Genomic DNA, 18,355 nt, shown 5'->3' on the forward strand with positions numbered 1-18,355 from the left:
GATGGTTCAACTAGAGGATTCAGTGTGAAATAGTGTTGTAACAATGGGTTCAAATGGTATTGAGAGGCTTGTAGGTAACGAGAGGTATTCAAAGATGCAAGGAATGAAGGTTTTGCTGGTTGGAGCGGGTGGAATTGGGTGTGAGTTGCTGAAGAATTTGATCTTGATGGGGTTTGGGGAGATTCATGTTGTTGATTTGGATACAATTGATATGTCTAACTTGAACAGACAGTTTTTATTTCGTCAGCGAGATATTAGGAAGGCTAAAGCGACGACGGCGGTGCGGGCGGTTGAGTATTTTAGTAATTCGAAATTGGTTGCTCATCAGGGCAATATTATGGATAGCGAAGTGTTCCCTTTGTCGTGGTTTAAGCAGTTTAATATTTTGTTCAATGCTTTAGATAATTTGTCAGCTAGGAGGTATGTGAATAAGATGTCGCAGTTTTTGAATGTGCCTCTTTTAGAGTCTGGAACTGCAGGATTTGATGGGCATATACAACCGATTATTCCTGGTAAAACCGAGTGCTTTGATTGCACGGCGAAGGAAACACCCAAGACATTTCCTATATGTACGATTAGGTCGACGCCCTCTCAGTTGGTTCATTGTGTCGTTTGGGCGAAAAACTTCCTTTTCCAACAACTGTTTGGTGGTGGCGAACAGGAGATGCCTTCACAAGAAGATATGGGTACCAACGATCCCTCAGAAATCGAACGCATTAATCAGGAAACGGATGAATTGTACCAACTCCACGAGTGGGTGCAATATGGTGACGAAACCAAAGTGTATGATATTATCAAGAAGTTATTTGTTCATGATATTGAAAAATTATTGATGATTGAAAACTTGTGGCGCACCAGGAGGAAACCTGTTCCATTAGGGAATGTCCAACCCTACAGCGAGGATATTAATAATGATCACCATGCTATGTGGAGTTTACAAGATAACATTAATAAGTTTGCACAGAGCACGAAGATCTTAATGAAACGACTGAAGTCAGAAAAATCGCTTGAATTTGATAAAGATGACCAAGATATGCTAGAGTTTGTTGCTAGTGCTGCTAATACCCGCGCACATATTTTCAATATCCAAATGAAAACAGTTTTTGATATCAAACAAATTGCAGGTAATATTATCCCTGCAATTGTAACTACGAATGCGATTATTGCAGGTTTATCCTCATTGGTCTCCCTTCGTGTTTTAAACCTGCTTGATATTATAAGTAATGGTCCAACTAATATTCCAATGGCATTTACTGCAAAAGCTTCAAATATGTCGTCCCATAGATATTTAGTAGCACCACTATTAGCTCCTCCAAACCCTAAATGTCCCGTTTGTTCTCATTACCAGAGGACGGTGATAACACTCAATCAGGAGTCATGGCAAAGTATGAAGCTGGGCGATCTTATCAAGAAGATTAGAGACAGGTATGGATTTTCAGAAGAGATGTCAGTTATGGATATGACATCAAACAGACTTTTAGCTGACTTTGATTTTGATGATTTATATTCTCAAACTTTACAAGGATTACGTTTGAATATTGGAACCATTCTGGCAGTCTCTGATTCTATTTCAAAAGAAGATGATACAGTTAGAAAGCCGATAGAATTTTACTTAGAATTGGATAACCTTGTGAACGAAATAGATTTTCCTGCACTACCATTGGTTAGAGTCATCCAAGAAGATGAAACTGAAAATCCAGAAGAACCCAAAGTTGATGATGGTGAACCCATATTCGTGGATAATGGCGCTATATTGATCGAAGACGAAGAAACAAGGGCCGAAGTAGATAAACAACGTAAGAGAGCGTATAGTAATGTGGAAAATGCCTCAATTACTAAACGGCCCAAAGTAGATGAAGCGGATGCTGCAATTATATTGCTTGATTAATAACTTACAATAATATACCTTATAATAATAGTAATAGTAATAATATAGTACTAATGATGATAATGATGAAAATGAGCTACTCGCACCCCTTCCTTCCTCAAACAACCTGAGCTAATAATATAACGATAGTACCAATATATTGTCCAACTAAATACATAAAACAAAAAGTAGAAATATTACAGAAAGATAGAAAGAATACCAATTAATATTTGGAAGCAAGAATTCTAATTAATAGCACAAGTGAGGGAAAGAGCTCTCTCTATAATTGACTATAGCACAACAAGAATAGAAAAATAATAATAATAATGAAAATCATAATAATGATGGTAATAAAACAACTAAGTGAAAAATTGAAAATAATATTGAACCAGAACAACGTTTCTTATCAACGGGAGAATGTGAAAAGTGTATAACAAGCTTCAACCATGATAATTTTCTTTTATTTTTGGGAGTAGTAGAAGGAGCAGGAGCAGGAAGGAGAGGAGGAACTCGTTTTAAAAAAGTTTCCTGTTCAACTAACCGCAATTAATTCGTTTTCACTTTCTAGTTGCCGATCTAGATCGACTTCTAAATCTCTGGAACCATGAATCACGTTTCTTGGATCTGGAGGTTCGTTCGTTAACAGATAAGACTTCATCATCATCATCATCATCGAGATGAAGGTCAGCCGCCATCGGAATTGATAGATCTTCATCGTCATCGGATGGTTCTAGGAAGCTAATACCTTCTAGAGGATCAGGGGGCTTCCTATTAGCAACTATTGGAATAGCAGCCACTTCTGAAGATATCAAGACAGGTGGTTGTTGCGGTTGGACTCTTGATATGGAGCTTCGTCTAGCACCTACAGAAAATTGTGGTTGTTGATGCATATTACTAGTCTGCGATGGCACGTTTAAGTAAGCAATCGTTGATTTTGGAACGGATCCCGATCCATTGCTGTATAAAGACTGCTTACCTTCACGAGTCTCTCCGCCATGCTCTTCATCCTCGTCATACTCAGACATTCCTTCAGTATCGCTACCCAGAAGCAAAGACTTACCGAACCGAGTCGATTTGCTATGACGTCTTGCGGCTATCATATCAGATGGACTGATGGCCGATGAAAGGGACTTTGAGTGGGGTCTGTATCTGTGGCGTCTTTGCATATTTAAAGCAGGAGGTTCCGGTTTCTGATGTTGCAACACCTGCGACTGGGGTTGGTTTTGGAATTGCTGCATTTGTTGGTGATGCTGATAATACTGCTGCAAATGTTGCTGGTGTGACTGAAGGTGGTAAGGTGGAGGAGGAGGCATTGGTTTGGGGTGTTGGCCAGTTAGATACTGGTATTCTGGAGTGGACCATAAATCGAATTCGTTCATTTTCAACACGCTCCCCGTTGGTGTCAACGGAATTGAAATTGAAAGAGGGGATGTATCTAGATTCAAATGGTGAAGATCTTGCTCCAGCTGAATATTTCGAGGCGATCTTAAATTGCTACTAAATGCCTTGGATGCGTCTTCCGTAGACAACACCGTATCACCGTTACTTGCCAGCTTTTGGTCTTTACCACCGTTGCCGCTCACACCTGCCGATATAATGTTTTCATAATTATTATCATTCGTATTAGCATTGTCGAAAGTGTTGCTGTTGTTATTATGACGATCATGACGTTGATGCTTACTGCCTTCTACTTGATGCAGTACTGTTGGCTTTGGCGGTAGCGGAGGCGACGGTTTGTGTTCTAGGGCTTTATTTTCACGATCCTCATGGAGCTTCTCGTGCTGCTGCTGCTGCTGCTTCTGTATGACGGCCTGTTCATTCTTTGTGATTTTCAACAAATGAGGTAATAGCCTATAGGAGTAGTCTATCAAGAATTCAATGACCAATCTCGATAACTCGTACTCTCGTGGGTCCATGTCATGGTCTGGGTGGGAAAGGATAGACGGTTGGAAAATAGCTGCCAAGTTTCTTGCAGACATCAAGTTGACATCAGACTGCTGAGCAAAAAGGGAAAGTAAATCCAACAAGTAGACAATAAGTTGTTTCGAGTCATTGGACAACTCAGAAAACAACACCTCGTATTCCTTGATAGCTGCTTTGATATCTCTAGTGAGCCGTTTTTTGTGTCGGAGTTGTTTCCTTTTGCGTTCTTCATAATCTTCGCGATCTGCGTCATCGGACATGGCGTCGCTTACGGCATTGCTGCTTGCCGTATTGATGTTTAGGCGTAGATTACCGGTGTCTTTGTTTGCTGTGTTGGAATTACTTTTGTCGTTCGAACTGCTATTGTTCAAGTCTACCGGTGCGTTTCCGATAATGCATGCAGGAACATCGTCGCCACCACCAGCATCCTTCTTTGGCTCACTGCTAATACCAGTACTATTATCATCGTTGTTGTTCTTTTTGCTGGTGGTGGTGGTATTTTTATTTCCGTTACTACTACTAGTATTATTATTATTATTATTATCATTATTATCATTATTATCATTATTATCATTATTATCATTATTATTATTATTATCATTATTATTATTATTATCATTATCATTATTATTATTATTATTATTGCTGCTTGAGACTGGTCTTGTCATGTGTTTTAAGATACGCACTCTGGACCGCAACGGCTCCCTGTAAGTCTCGTAATGATCCAGTGGTATCAACGGTTCGGTCAAGTTATTCAAGAATCGCCTCAACACAGAGGCTGCGTCGTGAACAGTGAATCCGTCCCAATTGGTAAACTTCGTTCCATAGTTCGGAGGCGTTGAGAAGATATACACAAGTTCTTTGATACGCTTATTGTTGCCTGCAATTCTAAAGATCCCTGACGTATACAGCCCATTCTGCTTTAAAAACGCACCGCATTTAGCAACCACAATAGGTATACGCCCAAAATTGGCCAATTCACTCTGCACTATCACCTCGGCCGACGCCAAGGAGAGCGAATCGGAAAGGGGAACACCGAAAACCTGACCCGTAAAATCATTCCTGCTGTTAAGAAACGAATCTCGATAAGACTTGAAGTCTTTGCTATTCTGAATCGCTACAGCCACAGTCGATGAAGAAGGCACTGCATTCGAAGAATGCGGTTTGTTCAGGAAGGGCCTACCACTATATTTGTTGCTGTTATTATTAGTAGTGTGATTCGTTCCGGAAAATCGATTCTGAAAGTGCACATGTGAATCTCGATTATTAATAGAATCCGTCGATATACTCTTGGGACTATTCTTAAATTGCCTCCACCATGAGGTTAGCTGGTTTTTCGCAGGTGAACCCGAGGTCACATTACTGTTACTATTAGACTGCTGATCCACCATTGTGCTGCCGTGATAGAATAATCAAAACAGAGAGGAAAACCAAAAAACAAAACAAAAACAAAAACAAAAACGGATTTATTTGAGCTTATTATTATTATTTGACAGAGGGGAAAGTGCTACTGTCCTTTCTTTTTGACAACAAAAAAACCAGATCCCCTATTCGTTGTTTTTCTAATTTTTAAAAATTTCTCTTCCCTCTTATTAGAAATGACGTCAAACTCTTTCTTACTACTTATCTCTCTCTCTTCAGAACCGACTCCAATATCTATTAGTTGTATTCGAGAATGAGCGGCGTCGGCGACGGCGGCGGCGGTCGGGATGATCCTCCAGGCTTTGTTCTTGAGAACCACGAAACCAGACGACTCGACTGCACTGAAATCCGCCTGTTCTAGCTTAGCTCTGCTGATAAAAACCAACAGTCAACCACCAAATCCGTTCTTTCCAACACCAGCTAAACTCCACTGGCAAAAATAGAATACACCGATAGCTTCTCTCCACCTATCTGAATTAGAAAGGAGGCGAAGGGGGGGAGCTGTAGAATAACAAAAGGAAGAACACAGAGCCAAAAGGAAGTCCCGTCTGTGTAAATGTGTGCGAAACGCAGGAAAAAAAGCTCGCTCTAAGATAGATACTATAACTACCTTTTCTTTCACACCAGGAGATTTTATCGTCGTCGATATAGCTGTGTGAATTCCTTGTCTGCTATATATAATGTAACCACCACCCTGCGTCCTTTTTCAATTATTTTTTTTCGTCACTTATACCGTCGATGATGGATGATATGTGATCAGTACACACAACAGACGAAACAGAAACAAAAGACTAATAACAAGTCAAAAAGCTGGGCAGACAGAAAAGAGACTCTGTTAAAAAACTAATCTTCGAAAAACAGACGTTGAAAAGGCTCTTTATATTCCGCAAGACAGATCCAGAAACCAAACAAATCAAAACCAACAATGAAAAAATTAAAAGGAGACAAGAGATCCTGTGAAACACACTCAAAGAAATAAATATATCAGGAAAAAAAGTGATCTTAATGTAATAAAGGACCTCCGTAAAAAAACCGACGCTAAAAAATTAGGAGAGAAAACAGATACACAGGGAAAAGATTCGTTCAAAAATAAAGGTCCTATAGAAGAAGGCGGCAGCGGCGGCTAGCGACGAACGTGCGGCACAGTTCTAAAAAGTAGCTTATCCCTTTTGGTTTTCGTAAACTATCCTCTTTTTACGCTCTTTCTTTGAGTAGATGAGAAAAGTACGCAGTGTATGTGTAACTCAACAGTTCGAAAACACGTGTATATTTCTGTGTCTGTATGCGTGTACTAGTGGATGTGTGCGTTGTTTGTAGTAGTTTAGTGTGTAACGTATATGTGTAAAATATGACTGTGCTTTCTAATGTGTGGAATCTTGATAAGGGAATCCAAATCCACTCCAAAAAATTTATTAATATATATATATATATAAATTAAAAAAAAGGTACGAAAAACCCTTTCCTGTACAAACTGGCATACTTGGCTCTTGGTAAGCTAAGAGATTTCGTTAGTCTTGTAGACCTGACAAATAAGGCCTCCAAGACTGACGAAAGCTGTTTATCGGTGGTTTTCCTTGTTTTTTGTTCTTGTGTTGTCCTAGGTGTAGGTATTGTTTGTTACTTTGTACTAGTAACGATATTTCTCATAAATATTTACATAAAAAAAGAAGCGACATTTCCCCTTTTTGAAACGTAATCATGGGGAGCGTAGACGCAAAGGTTTCTGGGTGAATGGAGACGGGTGAGATGATTGATTTTGCCAAGGCCAGGGTTTTGACTTGGAGTGGAGAATGGTCGGAGAAAGGGGTTCTGGTGTTCTCCTGGTGCTGCTCCCCGTGGATCCCTTCTAGACACAACGCCCTCCTCGTTAAACCACTTCCAGGCTTCCATAAGGTTCCTTAGTATGGCCGGCGTGCAGGAAATGGGCTGGACGAACGCGGGTGTGGTGTCCGGGCTGAGTGCGTGCACAAAAAGGCGGTTCCATGCCGGGCGTGGTTAAGCAAGGTTGTAGGTACTGCGGGCGCGTAATAGGTGGAATGTGAGTGGCTTAAATATAGCTTGGATACGGATACAGATACAGAGGATATAGGGACGCTAAGGTTATTGCAGTGTGTGCAGCGTAGTGTAGAACAGTTCAGTTTTTGTTTAGTCTTACGTAATTTCCTGGAAAGAGACCCTCTTGGCCGTTGTAGCGGCCTGTCCACCAGCCTGAAGAGTCGGCACGATCTAGGATTTCAATGACAGCGTTTGCAGGGAATGTGAGATCGGCTTTGTCTTGGGCGGCGAATGCGTACAGACTAGTGCAAGTTTCTGGGGCGGGAGCGGTAGAGGGAGTGGTATAGGCGGTGTAGGGCGATGGGGAGTAAGCAGGGGGCATGTCAGAGGTGTAAGCACCGGCGGGGGTATAAGTTACGGGAGCAGGGCTTGAGCTGCTGTTGTGAACGTAGGGATTTGCTGGGCCGGGGGATGGGGATAGGGGGGATTGAGATTCTGAGGAGACAGAGGAACCAGAGGCAGAGACAGCGGCATAGCGGCGTTTTGTCATCTCCAACTTGGTTTTGGAATAGCCCAGTCTGAAATGGGTGATAGCAAGCGCGTCGGTTTGTTCTTCGATATTACCCCGTTTTTGGGTGAAATGTTCCAAGATGTCGCTTGGAAGATCAAAGTATCCTATTTTCATATCCTCGATTCTGTTGTAGAGGGTATAGAAGATGTTGAGTTGCATGTAGTAAAAAGAGACAAAGAGAGGCTTGACAAATTCGGCTTCTAGATTGAAAAGCATGGGCAATTCTGTTTTGAGCAGGTCATTATAATAATCATATTCTTGCTGGGCCACCTGTAGCTCAGCTTCAGCCTTGTACATCTTTTCATCGTCTTTCACAGAGCGCTCTTTCTTGGTCTCGTACTTCCGATGGGCGTTCAAACGCCTGTCCAGGTCTAGTTTTTTATGGTTACGCTTAGTAGCCATCTTACGGATAGAGTTTATTACCTTTAGCAAGTCCTGTGCGGGGCGAACGATCTTGTCCTCTATCAATTCCAGGTCTGGCTTCAATGTGCTCTGTAAATCATTAACAAGCTCCCGGTACTGTTCAGAAGCAGCAATCCCCTGCGGGTTGTCTTCAACAACTACAGCATCGAGATTAGACACAGCACCGCTAATAGGCTTAAAAATTTCCTCCATCGCCTTAGCAAACCCAATTTGATGTTCTAACATCCCGTTGACAGCCATAAAATACCTCTTGGATTCATTGGTTAACTTCTGCGTTTCCACTTCAAGCTCCTTGAACCGCCGTTCAGCATCCATGTACACCGAATCAGTAGTCTGCTCCCCCATATTAAACTTTTGTCTAAATGATTGGGGAGCCCTTGTTACTGCCTTACCTAACCCTCTGATAGACATTACCTTCCTGACTTAGTGCTTTAGTATTCCTTTCTTTTACTTTCCTTTTTTTTCCTAATAAATGGGCAGCTCAATAAACTGGATAGAACCACTCTTACTGTTATCTTACACAGCAATAACTCGTTTGTCGTTGACTTACTTTTATAAATATAGGGGCTCAACTTCTCAGCGTTTACGTTTTGTTTTATTTTCTTCGAGGCAAAAAACCGCTCTGGAGTTCAAGAGTCATTGTGAACGATAATGACAATTCAGAAGATGCCGTTTGAATGATTTGACCAAGTCTAATATGAGAACAGGCACCTTATAGACAATATTTATCTTCACAGGATGGGATATATGCACTAGGGCACTGCTAGATCTTTTGAGTACCCTTGAGAGCTCTTAGAGAGCTTCGCTCGTTTTTCTGTTGCCCGTGTCAGTCAATGTACATCACAAGTAAGAGATGAAGCGACTACGACGTCATAAAACAAAAAACGGTAGCAATAGTCTATATATAATGAATAATAGGGCAAACACGTATATATATTGTCTAGGAGTTAAGAGTTATATAGTGCAAGTTGGCAAGGGATTAAACTTCAATCAAATATTAAAAAGAAGATTAACTAACGAATATAGGAAAAGGACTTGCAAATAGCGGTTCCTATCCTCTCATTTGATTTTTTTTTGCGTGTAGACAGGAAAGACTCAATAATTCGTTGTTTCTGGAGTTAGGTGAGGTGTGTTGCTATTTCGTAAAGCTGTGCAGCGGGACACAATAACCAAAGTGAATAGATATGAGTTTGGATACAATAAGGAATGCATTTGAAAGGAATATAGCTGGTACGACTACCCTGGACGAAGAGCTTGAAAGAGCAGGAAATTCATATGTCCATGATTCTTCTCATTGCTCTGTGTTCACAGATACCACCAGTGATGACATAGATCATGTGGCAACTTCGGTTAGCTGTAGAACGGGTGTTGCATATGGAGCGGCTATAGCTTCGGGACTTGTAATCGGATATCAAATTGGGGTCATTGCGGCGGTATTTATATCATTGAAGGCTGAACATCTAGGGCTTCAGGTATTGTCGGATTTTACTAGGGAAGTTGTAACGAGTGTGACATGCATCGGATGCGTCGTTGGGTCTGTATGCTGGTATTTTTTAACGGATAGATACGGACGGAAGCCAATTTTGTTAAGTTCTGGGTTTGTTATTGTATTTTCTTCGGTTATAATGGCATTGTCGAATAGTTTAGAGGTCTTGGTATGTGGGAGGCTCATCTCGGGTGTCGCTGTAGGGGTTGCCGCGCAATGCACGCCCGCTTACTGGGGCGAGATTTCACCTGCCTCGTTAAGAGGTAGCATTATGGCTTCACAGACGGTAGCATTAGCAGGCGCTCAGGTAATTGCTTACTTGATTTCGGTTTATTTTATGTCTAAGGACGTGGCTTGGAGATATCTTTTTGGGATAGGTGTTGTGCCTGCAATGATATTGTTACTATTTCTAGCCTTTATTCCAGAATCGCCTAAATGGTTAGTTATGAAGGCAAGGATTAATGATGCAGAGGTGACAATTAGGAAGCTATATCCGCATGCATCGACTCATCAGGTACAAGTGAAGGTAAAAAAGCTAGTACATGGTTTAGCAAAACTAAGAAGTTCCGAAGACGAGACAGAGCCTCTAATAGAAAGAAGGGGGAGTAGGAGGAGTTGCATTCCGAAACAATACAGTGGTGCATCCGTGAATTATCCTACAGATGCTAATACAATGAATACAAGACCGTTTTCTGAAGAGTCTTCCCATGGACGCAAGAGGCAACACGACATGGAAGCGCGCACAAAAAGGGCATTGACTATGGCTTGCATTTTAATGTTCCTTCAACAGATCTTAGGGATCAATGCATTCATGTGTTATTCCCCTGTAATATTTGCAAAAATGGGTGCGAAATCACCGTGGATACCTTCATTATTTGTCGCAATAACCAAATTTACCTTCGCTTGCATTTCAATAAAATATACCGATAAAGTTGGCAAACGGATGATGCTTTTATGCACAACAGCGATCACGACTATAAGCCTGGTAATGTGTCATATTGGGATTGAAAACGGGACTTTTGGTTTAATTGTCACCGCTATGCTTATTTGCATTGCTTCTTATGCATCTGCAATGGAGACAATACCATGGAGCAGCGTGGAATTTTTGCCTTTGAACAGAAGATCCTTTGGCAGCGTTTGCATTTCTTGCACTAATTGGTTAACAAACAGCATAGTTTGTATCAGTTTCTTGACTGTAACAAATTATATCGGTTGTGCTAAAAGTGCGCTAATTTTTGCATTTTTTAGTATTCTTAACTGGATATTTGTCTACAACAGGTACCCAGAGATCAAAGGACTAACGTTGGAAGAGATAGGAACAATCTTTGAAGATGGTATTGATGTGAACTATATTTACAGAAACTACCATTAAAAATATAAGTAAAAATAGAGTTGAAAAAAATAAGAAAATGAAAATGGATATATTTAGTTATTTCTTACCAAAAGTGTTCCACAGAGTATCTGAAAGGGCTTTGCCAATTTTCCGGCTCGCCGGTTGATCTATTAATTCATTGTAAACCATTTCTCTGCCTTCTTCTTCGGATGAGCATTTTAGATACGCCAGCAGCAGAGCTTTAAGTGTTGGGAATTTCGATTGAATCGCTATTGCCTTTTCTAACGATACGCCTCTTGTCAACATCAACGTTCTAAGGTATAATTCCTTGACAGTCATCATATTAGTTTTTCCTAAAACTTCCTGGAAACAATTGTACCCATGACAGCACTCTATTCTACTCCCGTTTCTCTCAAACTGACCTCGGAAGCGGCTTAGAAGAAGCCCATAATCATCTTGGTTAGAGACATCTTTGGGGCGTATTAACAGCAACGTCTTCTTTTTATAGTACCGTATAATTGAATGAGTCATATTGTGTAGCCATTCTACAGTTTCATCTGCATTTTTGGTGCGTTTTATGTGAAAGTTATTGTATACTGCGGTCATCCAAATTGATGTTTTCAATGCGTCTTCCATCCCAGACAGTTCAGAAGCACTGGTCTCTTCGATAAGATAAAATATATGCTTACATTTAGTCTTTTTTAACCTATTTTTTTGTTCCATGAATCTATTATCCTTAATGCTCATTGAAAGGTCATCAAGTCTCTTCCGCTCTAACAAAAAATTCAATACACACTCCTTACCACTTGCCTTATGCTTTGCAACCCATATAATATCACCCAATGCCAGTACCTTACCTTCTGCTGCTATTCCACGAGTAGCAAGGGCATTTACAAAGAAATCTCGGTCGCTTTTGGACCTCACTTCTCTATGATCAATATATAATTTAACATCATATTGTCCGCACTCCCACAGTTCATAAGAGACACCACCCCATCGCGCTTTTATAATGCCATCTTTATAGCCTTTCAACGGGCTAGAACTACGTGGATTCACATTTTTAGGCGAGGAATAGGCAATCGTGTGCATCCTTCTCACCACCGCTGAAGTATTTGAAATAATGCTAGATTTATCAATAAATGATTGTGTGGTATCTAGTTCTGCTACACTGACACGCCGAGTTCTAATTAATTCGCTCAAATTAACTGTATTTTCACTTTTTTCGTCTACTAAAGAATTCTCATTCACTTTCTTCTTGTAATATGAAGAGTCTTCTGGGAAAGTAACGTTCGTCGCCTCCTTCAAGGTCTCCGCCATTCTTTGACCGAGCCCTGTTATCACATATCTGCGTGGTCTGCCTTGTTCTAAAACCAGGTTACGTTCTATCAAGATTTTAATAGAATTCCATGCGCTATGATACTCCCTAGTAAGTGGATTTGATATAAAACTTGCATCACAATATTTAGCGGCCACCTCCACAATCTCTTCTTTCGTTAAACCAGATGAAGGACTCCCAAGTTGTAACATAGCTAACAAAATCGCATACGCACCAGATCTTTTACGTGGTACATAGCTCCTTTTCTTCTTCTTTGGTGAACCATCCTCATTCCCGCTTTCATCGTTTGTAGCCCTTACACGAATCCTCGAACGTGGGCCGTCTTCTGATTCAATATGGTTGGATGGTTTGGGAATATTTTCCCTCATATAATATTCATCTAAATGCTTTGAAAGCATATTCTTTATGGCATTTCCTATACCTTTCACTTTCAATAGCTGATTTGTTTCGGTGATGGCAGATTCATATTTTCTTAGAGATTCGCAAGCTCTAAAGTATACCATGGCCACCTTTTCCTTTCGGGGGCCACAATTAGCAATTTCCTCCTCTAACCATTTAATGAATAATTGTTTTAAATCACTTGGAAAGCTCATAATTTCCTCCTACTTGACATTCATCTGCTATTTTTACTTTGTATCATTTTTAGTTCTTTCGAGATTTACCTTTTCCGTTTTTAAGAACGCCCCTTCGCACTATCCAGAAATAAAAACACTTACTACTTAGTACAGGGAATAATGAATAAAAACACATCCCATCGCTTATATTATTCTATTCGTTGATATATTTTGAAAATGTAAATAACCTTTTTAAATCATAAAGCTATCTAGGTAAGAAGGGTACAAAGTAGTTAAAAAATTATACATAACATTAACAAGTGAAAAACATCGTGCCCGACAAAAATTGCCTTACAATTTGTCGTAGTATTCTTGCCAGCCTGGAACTTCATCCTTCATACCACGTCTCTTTCTGGAAGCAGCAACGATCTCACCAGCCTTGGTTGATGGGTCTAATGGATCAGTGTTCAAAGTAGCCCAATGGTCAAACACCATCTGTGGGAAAGCTTGACCACCGGTAGCTTGTCTCAACTCACCAGTGAAACCAAATGACTCATTAACTGGCAAGTATGCCTTGACAGTGAATAATGGAGTACCAGGCCTTTGTTCTTCAGAAACAACTTGGCCTCTCTTTTTGTTCAAGACAGAGTAAATACCACCAACGGCTTGTTCTGGACATTGAATTTCGACCAAAAAGACTGGTTCCTGGATCTTTGGTTCAGCCAACAAGAAACCGGCGTAGGTAGCTCTTCTCATGGTTGGCATTATTTGACCAGCACCTCTATGGATAGCATCAGCGTGCAAGGTGACATCCAATAAATTAATTCTGACGGATCTCATCTGTTCACCGAAGATAGGACCTTCCTTACTAGCCCATTGGAACGCAGAGACGACAGAGTCCTTGATCTCATTCAAGTATTGAACAGCCTTAGTTTGGTCAACAACCAAATTTGGACCGTTACCGTCTGGACCGAAACACCAGATCTTTCTGGCATCGGTAACATCCCAACCGAAATCATCAGCCATGACCCTAGCTCTGGCCTTGAAATCATCTCTTGGATTAATCTTACCAGCTTCAATAGCCAAGGAAACTTCTTCTTCTATTGGTTGAGCCTTCAAGTAGATTCTGTTATGTTTGTTAGGAGACTTAGATAAAGCTACTTGGGAAGATTCACCTTCAACAGTTTCTCTGTAAGCAACGACTGGTGGTGAGATCTTCAATGGAATACCAGCGTGGTCGTTTTCTAAATCTTGTAAACAGATCTCCAAGTGCAACTCACCAGTACCAGCAACAATATGTTCACCGGATTCAGACATGTAAGTCAACACACATGGGTCGGACTTTGACAATCTCTTTAGACCTTCAACCAATTTTGGTAAGTCGTTGGCGTTTTTGACTTCGACAGCGACTTGAACGACAGGAGACACAGAGAACTTCATGACCTTCATATTGTGAGCGCTTTCAAAAGTAGTCAAAGTACCAGTCTTCAACAAAAATTGATCAATACCGACCAAACCAACAATGTTACCGGCTGGACAGTCATCGATAGGTTCAACAAATCTACCCATCATTAAGACAGCTCTTTGGATAGACTTAATGAATAAGTCCTCCTTCTTACCTGGAACGAAGTTTGGACCTTGGATTCTGACCTTTTGACCAGATTTCACGGTACCAGAGAAAACTCTACCAAAGGCGTAGAATCTACCCTTATCGGAAGTTGGCACCATCTTGGACACATACAACATCAAATCAGCCTTTGGATCACAGTTCTTGATAGCAATACATGCTGGGTCATCAGTTGGACCTTCATACAACTGTTCAGCCCTGTAGCTTTGAGCAGTAACTGGAGATGGCAAATGCATGATGATCATTTCCAACAAAGCGTCTGCAGCTGGCAAGAACTTTCTCATAACAACCTTCAACAAAGCCTTACCTTCCAAATCCCTTTCTTCGGACTTCAAAGAAATCTCCAATTTCTGTAACAACACTGGAACCTCATCCTTCTTGAAGTTCATGATAGCAGAAAACAATCTAAAGATAGGGTCCAAGACAAACATGTTGAAAGCTCTCTCTAATGGCTTGCCATCAGCATCTCTGTCCTTGTTGGACCACTTCTTAGTCTTTGGGTTGAAGTAAGAATCACCCCACAATCTTTCCATCATCTTTTCTCTGTCAACACCAAACTTCATGGAATATCTGTTGGCAAACTGACGGATAGTGAAAGCCCAACCGTGCAAACCAGAACCGAAAGCCACAGTACCCTTTTGTGGGTAAACTTGAAGATCACCCAAAACCTCATCAGCATATGTAGAGATAATAACATTCACAGACTCAACAGTTCTGGAGAAAGATTGATACAAATCTTCCTTGGAAACTTGCAATTCCAACAAAGCTCTGTCAACCTTGTTGATAACAACAACTGGCTTAATCCTCTCACCCAACGCCTGTCTCAAAACAGTCTCGGTTTGCACACACACACCTTCAACGGTGTCGACAACCACCAAAGCACCATCAGTAACACGCAAAGCGGCAGTAACTTCCGATGAAAAGTCAACGTGACCTGGAGAATCAATCAAATTGATTAAAAACGAGTTACCCTCTGTCTTTTGCTTGATATCTTTAACATCCTCCGCAGACATTTCAGAAAACAAAGAAATAGCAGTGGACTTAATGGTGATACCTCTTTCTTGCTCATCCTTTCTGGTATCAGTGAAACGTGCCTCACCAGCCTTGGCTGCCGAGATGATACCTGCTCTTTGAACCAAAGAATCTGTCAAAGTAGACTTACCATGATCAACGTGAGCAATAACGGACATGTTACGAACATTCGTAACCTTGTCCATCAAGCTACGCATTTGGTCAACAGTGAAAGCAACCATTTTTTTAGTTTAGATACTAGATGATCACGCTAGGGGGGTAAGAGGCAAACTGACACTGAGAAACAGTACATAAGGGTAAAAGGCAGTAGAGATGAGATGAAAATTTTTCACCAGCTTTATATAGGTAGAGAGAAAAAACTTAAAGGGCGATCACGATGCGTGAGATCACGTCGGACGTTTTTGGGAAGCGTTTCTTTTTTAGGAGAAGAGCTGGAGTAGGTTTGGGAGTGGTTGGAAGCTAGAATGTACTTGTTCCGAGGATTGTTGCCGCTTGGCGTGCGTCAATTGGGCCAGTATAGAGGTCCTGTGTGTCTGGAGAAGGTTCCGGGGAGTGTGTGAGATGGGGGATTGTAATGTCGAATTCGGTGTTTTCGATGCAATGGCTAGCGCGGCGGTCTGCAGTCCAGGAGTCACCTTGGATTGCCGACTGAGAGGGGTTCAAGGTTGGGCTGGAGACTAGTTGTTCGCGGCCTAGACGTGATAGTCCGCCTTGGGTATCGACGTTTCTCACATCGGAGCGGACTCGTTCCAGTAGGGTGAGTTTTTTGCGCTCGTATTCGATTTTTTTGAGGGTGTACTCCTTGACAGTGGAAGCTAGGGAATCTACGAGGGAGTCCATCCAGTTTTGTTTTTCTATTAGCATATTATGGGTGACTCTTTGAAGTTTGACGGTGAGTTCGTGCTCACTTTTTGTGGCGAGTTTAAGTTGGCGGATGGCGTCGTCCACTTTAAGTGGGCTGATATCGCGCTTAGCGCGGAGCCTACGAGCGCTGTCTTGTTTCATCTTTGTATTCTGCTGAGCTTGGAGGAGTTCCTTCATGAGGAAGTGGCGGTTTGTAAGGGTTTCCTTAACGATGTAGCTATCTTGGACAATCCATTTGAGATCATCGTAGAGCGTAGCCATTTCGAAGGTAGCCATAACACTGTCAATGTCGCCTACTGCAGTGATTACCTTTCCAAAGCGTCTGTAGAGTTTACTGTGCCTTTCATCATCGACTGAGAGGTTATGGAAATTCTGGCCGAAGGCATTTTCTTCTTGGGAGAGCTGTTTTCTAGCTTTGCTCATTCTTAATAGTTTATTCTGGACTTCCTGACAGATTATATAGATCGATTTCACGAGAGGTCGGAATTCAGCAAGTTCAACAACTTCGTCATAAGGAGGAGGCAGCTGCTTCATGGTTTTCCGACGTAAACCAGATGCAGGCTGCTTAGCCTTACTCATCGGAGTGTAAGTGTTGAAATCGCTCTCTATGAAATATGCGAGCTCCTCATTGACTATTAGCAATGGGTCGTTGCAAACTTTGTCTATCCATTTGCTAAAGTTTTTTAAGGTCTTTTGCATATCCTCGTTATTGTTAATGCCAAAACTAGTACTGGGAGGTGGTAAAGCACATACAAACGTCTCAGGTACCGCACTGCTTAAGTAGTTAAATAGTGCCTGAAACTCATCGTACGTCTTCTTAACATTCTTATGCTGCGACTTGCGAAACGTGGGGAGATTTGTAGAGACATCAAATATGATTGTAGGTGATTCTTTGCGAGCAGTTAAAGAGCCAGTTCGTTCTAGCCCTGTTATCTTGGCAACTATATGGTACTTTTTGGACTTGCGCTCTGGTAAAAAATCTGGCAATGATTGGGAATCTGCATTCACATTTGCACTCAAATCTTTCGGAGTTCCTGCCATTGCAGGAGCACCAGTATCTACTACTGCTCCTGCCTCCTCGTTATTTGCTACCGCAACACCAAGATTCTCTTCCGAAGGTTCGGAGAATGGATTATTGTCAACATCGTTATCGTAAGCGTCATAAGGCACTGTAGATGCCATCGGATACTTGTCTGTAATATATAAGGTAGCAGATTTGAGATCTTTTATGGAGTCTAGGAGAGTGTTTGTGTGGGATAGTTCCGACTTTTCCTGCAGTCGTCAATTTCTCACCTCCCTTACCTTTTTTCACTGAGTTAAGACACTCAAGCGGTAGCCATAACGACAAAACGTACTGCAAATACAGCGGTGGATAAGTACTTATAAGCTCTCATTTATGTTTTTATATTTGTACCTTGATAGCGTATGGTAGTGTTGCACACTCTGCTGGATAAATCACTTCGTTGGTACCTCCCACCTTCGCCATCATGCGGCGAAGAAAGCCTCCGACAACAACACCAAAAGCAGCAGCCAAGGCAAACCTTCACAATGATGCTTGTTCAATGCCACTCAACCCCTTTGTAAGAATTTTTGTGTGTTAAAGAAGCATGGTGCTGCTGCATTCTTCTATGGATCTAAATGCTGACTGGCTATACGATCTTGTCTAGTTATTAACAGGAACACATTCGGAGTTCCACCAGAAGTTAGTTGATATCTGCATTGGCTTACTTAGAAATAGAAACGATGTGTAACCTAGTTCCCGGAAAAGAAAACAAGAGCTTAAAACAAATCTGCTTAAGCAAACGTCTGGACATCTTTTTTAAGGCAGATTGCATTGCACACCAGGCACATTCATGTAGGTCATTGTTGACCCGCGGACTAGCTAATTAAGTATTCTCGTTTGACTACCGTTATTCTTGTAA

General features: G+C 41.3%; 7 protein-coding genes across 7 annotated transcripts; 2 read left to right on the plus strand and 5 right to left on the minus strand.

Annotated features, from left to right (window-relative positions):
• Window positions 1-43: 43 nt before the first annotated feature.
• Window positions 44-1,888, plus strand: UBA2 (E1 ubiquitin-activating protein UBA2; the record flags this gene model as incomplete). The annotated part of the gene is made up of 1 exon (XM_003644825.1): window positions 44-1,888. The coding sequence occupies one exon, from the start codon at window positions 44-46 to the stop codon at window positions 1,886-1,888; it is 1,845 nt and encodes a 614-aa protein (XP_003644873.1).
• Window positions 1,889-2,424: 536 nt separating this feature from the next.
• Ecym_2315 (uncharacterized protein) lies at window positions 2,425-5,181 on the minus strand (the record flags this gene model as incomplete). The annotated part of the gene is made up of 1 exon (XM_003644826.1): window positions 2,425-5,181. One exon carries the CDS (start codon window positions 5,179-5,181, stop codon window positions 2,425-2,427), a length of 2,757 nt encoding a protein of 918 aa, XP_003644874.1.
• A 2,165-nt stretch (window positions 5,182-7,346) lies between these two features.
• On the minus strand, window positions 7,347-8,612 carry RVS167 (amphiphysin; the record flags this gene model as incomplete). Its single annotated transcript, XM_003644827.1, has 1 exon — window positions 7,347-8,612. One exon carries the CDS (start codon window positions 8,610-8,612, stop codon window positions 7,347-7,349), a length of 1,266 nt encoding a protein of 421 aa, XP_003644875.1.
• A 773-nt stretch (window positions 8,613-9,385) lies between these two features.
• Window positions 9,386-11,059, plus strand: CIN10 (Cin10p; the record flags this gene model as incomplete). Its single annotated transcript, XM_003644828.1, has 1 exon — window positions 9,386-11,059. One exon carries the CDS (start codon window positions 9,386-9,388, stop codon window positions 11,057-11,059), a length of 1,674 nt encoding a protein of 557 aa, XP_003644876.1.
• A 57-nt stretch (window positions 11,060-11,116) lies between these two features.
• Window positions 11,117-12,949, minus strand: MUS81 (Mus81p; the record flags this gene model as incomplete). Its single annotated transcript, XM_003644829.1, has 1 exon — window positions 11,117-12,949. One exon carries the CDS (start codon window positions 12,947-12,949, stop codon window positions 11,117-11,119), a length of 1,833 nt encoding a protein of 610 aa, XP_003644877.1.
• A 312-nt stretch (window positions 12,950-13,261) lies between these two features.
• On the minus strand, window positions 13,262-15,790 carry EFT1 (elongation factor 2; the record flags this gene model as incomplete). The annotated part of the gene is made up of 1 exon (XM_003644830.1): window positions 13,262-15,790. The coding sequence occupies one exon, from the start codon at window positions 15,788-15,790 to the stop codon at window positions 13,262-13,264; it is 2,529 nt and encodes an 842-aa protein (XP_003644878.1).
• A 238-nt stretch (window positions 15,791-16,028) lies between these two features.
• VPS17 (retromer subunit VPS17) lies at window positions 16,029-17,615 on the minus strand (the record flags this gene model as incomplete). Its single annotated transcript, XM_003644831.1, has 1 exon — window positions 16,029-17,615. The coding sequence occupies one exon, from the start codon at window positions 17,613-17,615 to the stop codon at window positions 16,029-16,031; it is 1,587 nt and encodes a 528-aa protein (XP_003644879.1).
• Between the last annotated feature and the right edge of the window lie 740 nt (window positions 17,616-18,355).

The sequence above is a fragment of the Eremothecium cymbalariae genome, chromosome 2, assembly GCF_000235365.1.
Source record: "Eremothecium cymbalariae DBVPG#7215 chromosome 2, complete sequence".
Classification (NCBI taxonomy): Eukaryota; Fungi; Ascomycota; class Saccharomycetes; order Saccharomycetales; family Saccharomycetaceae; genus Eremothecium; species Eremothecium cymbalariae.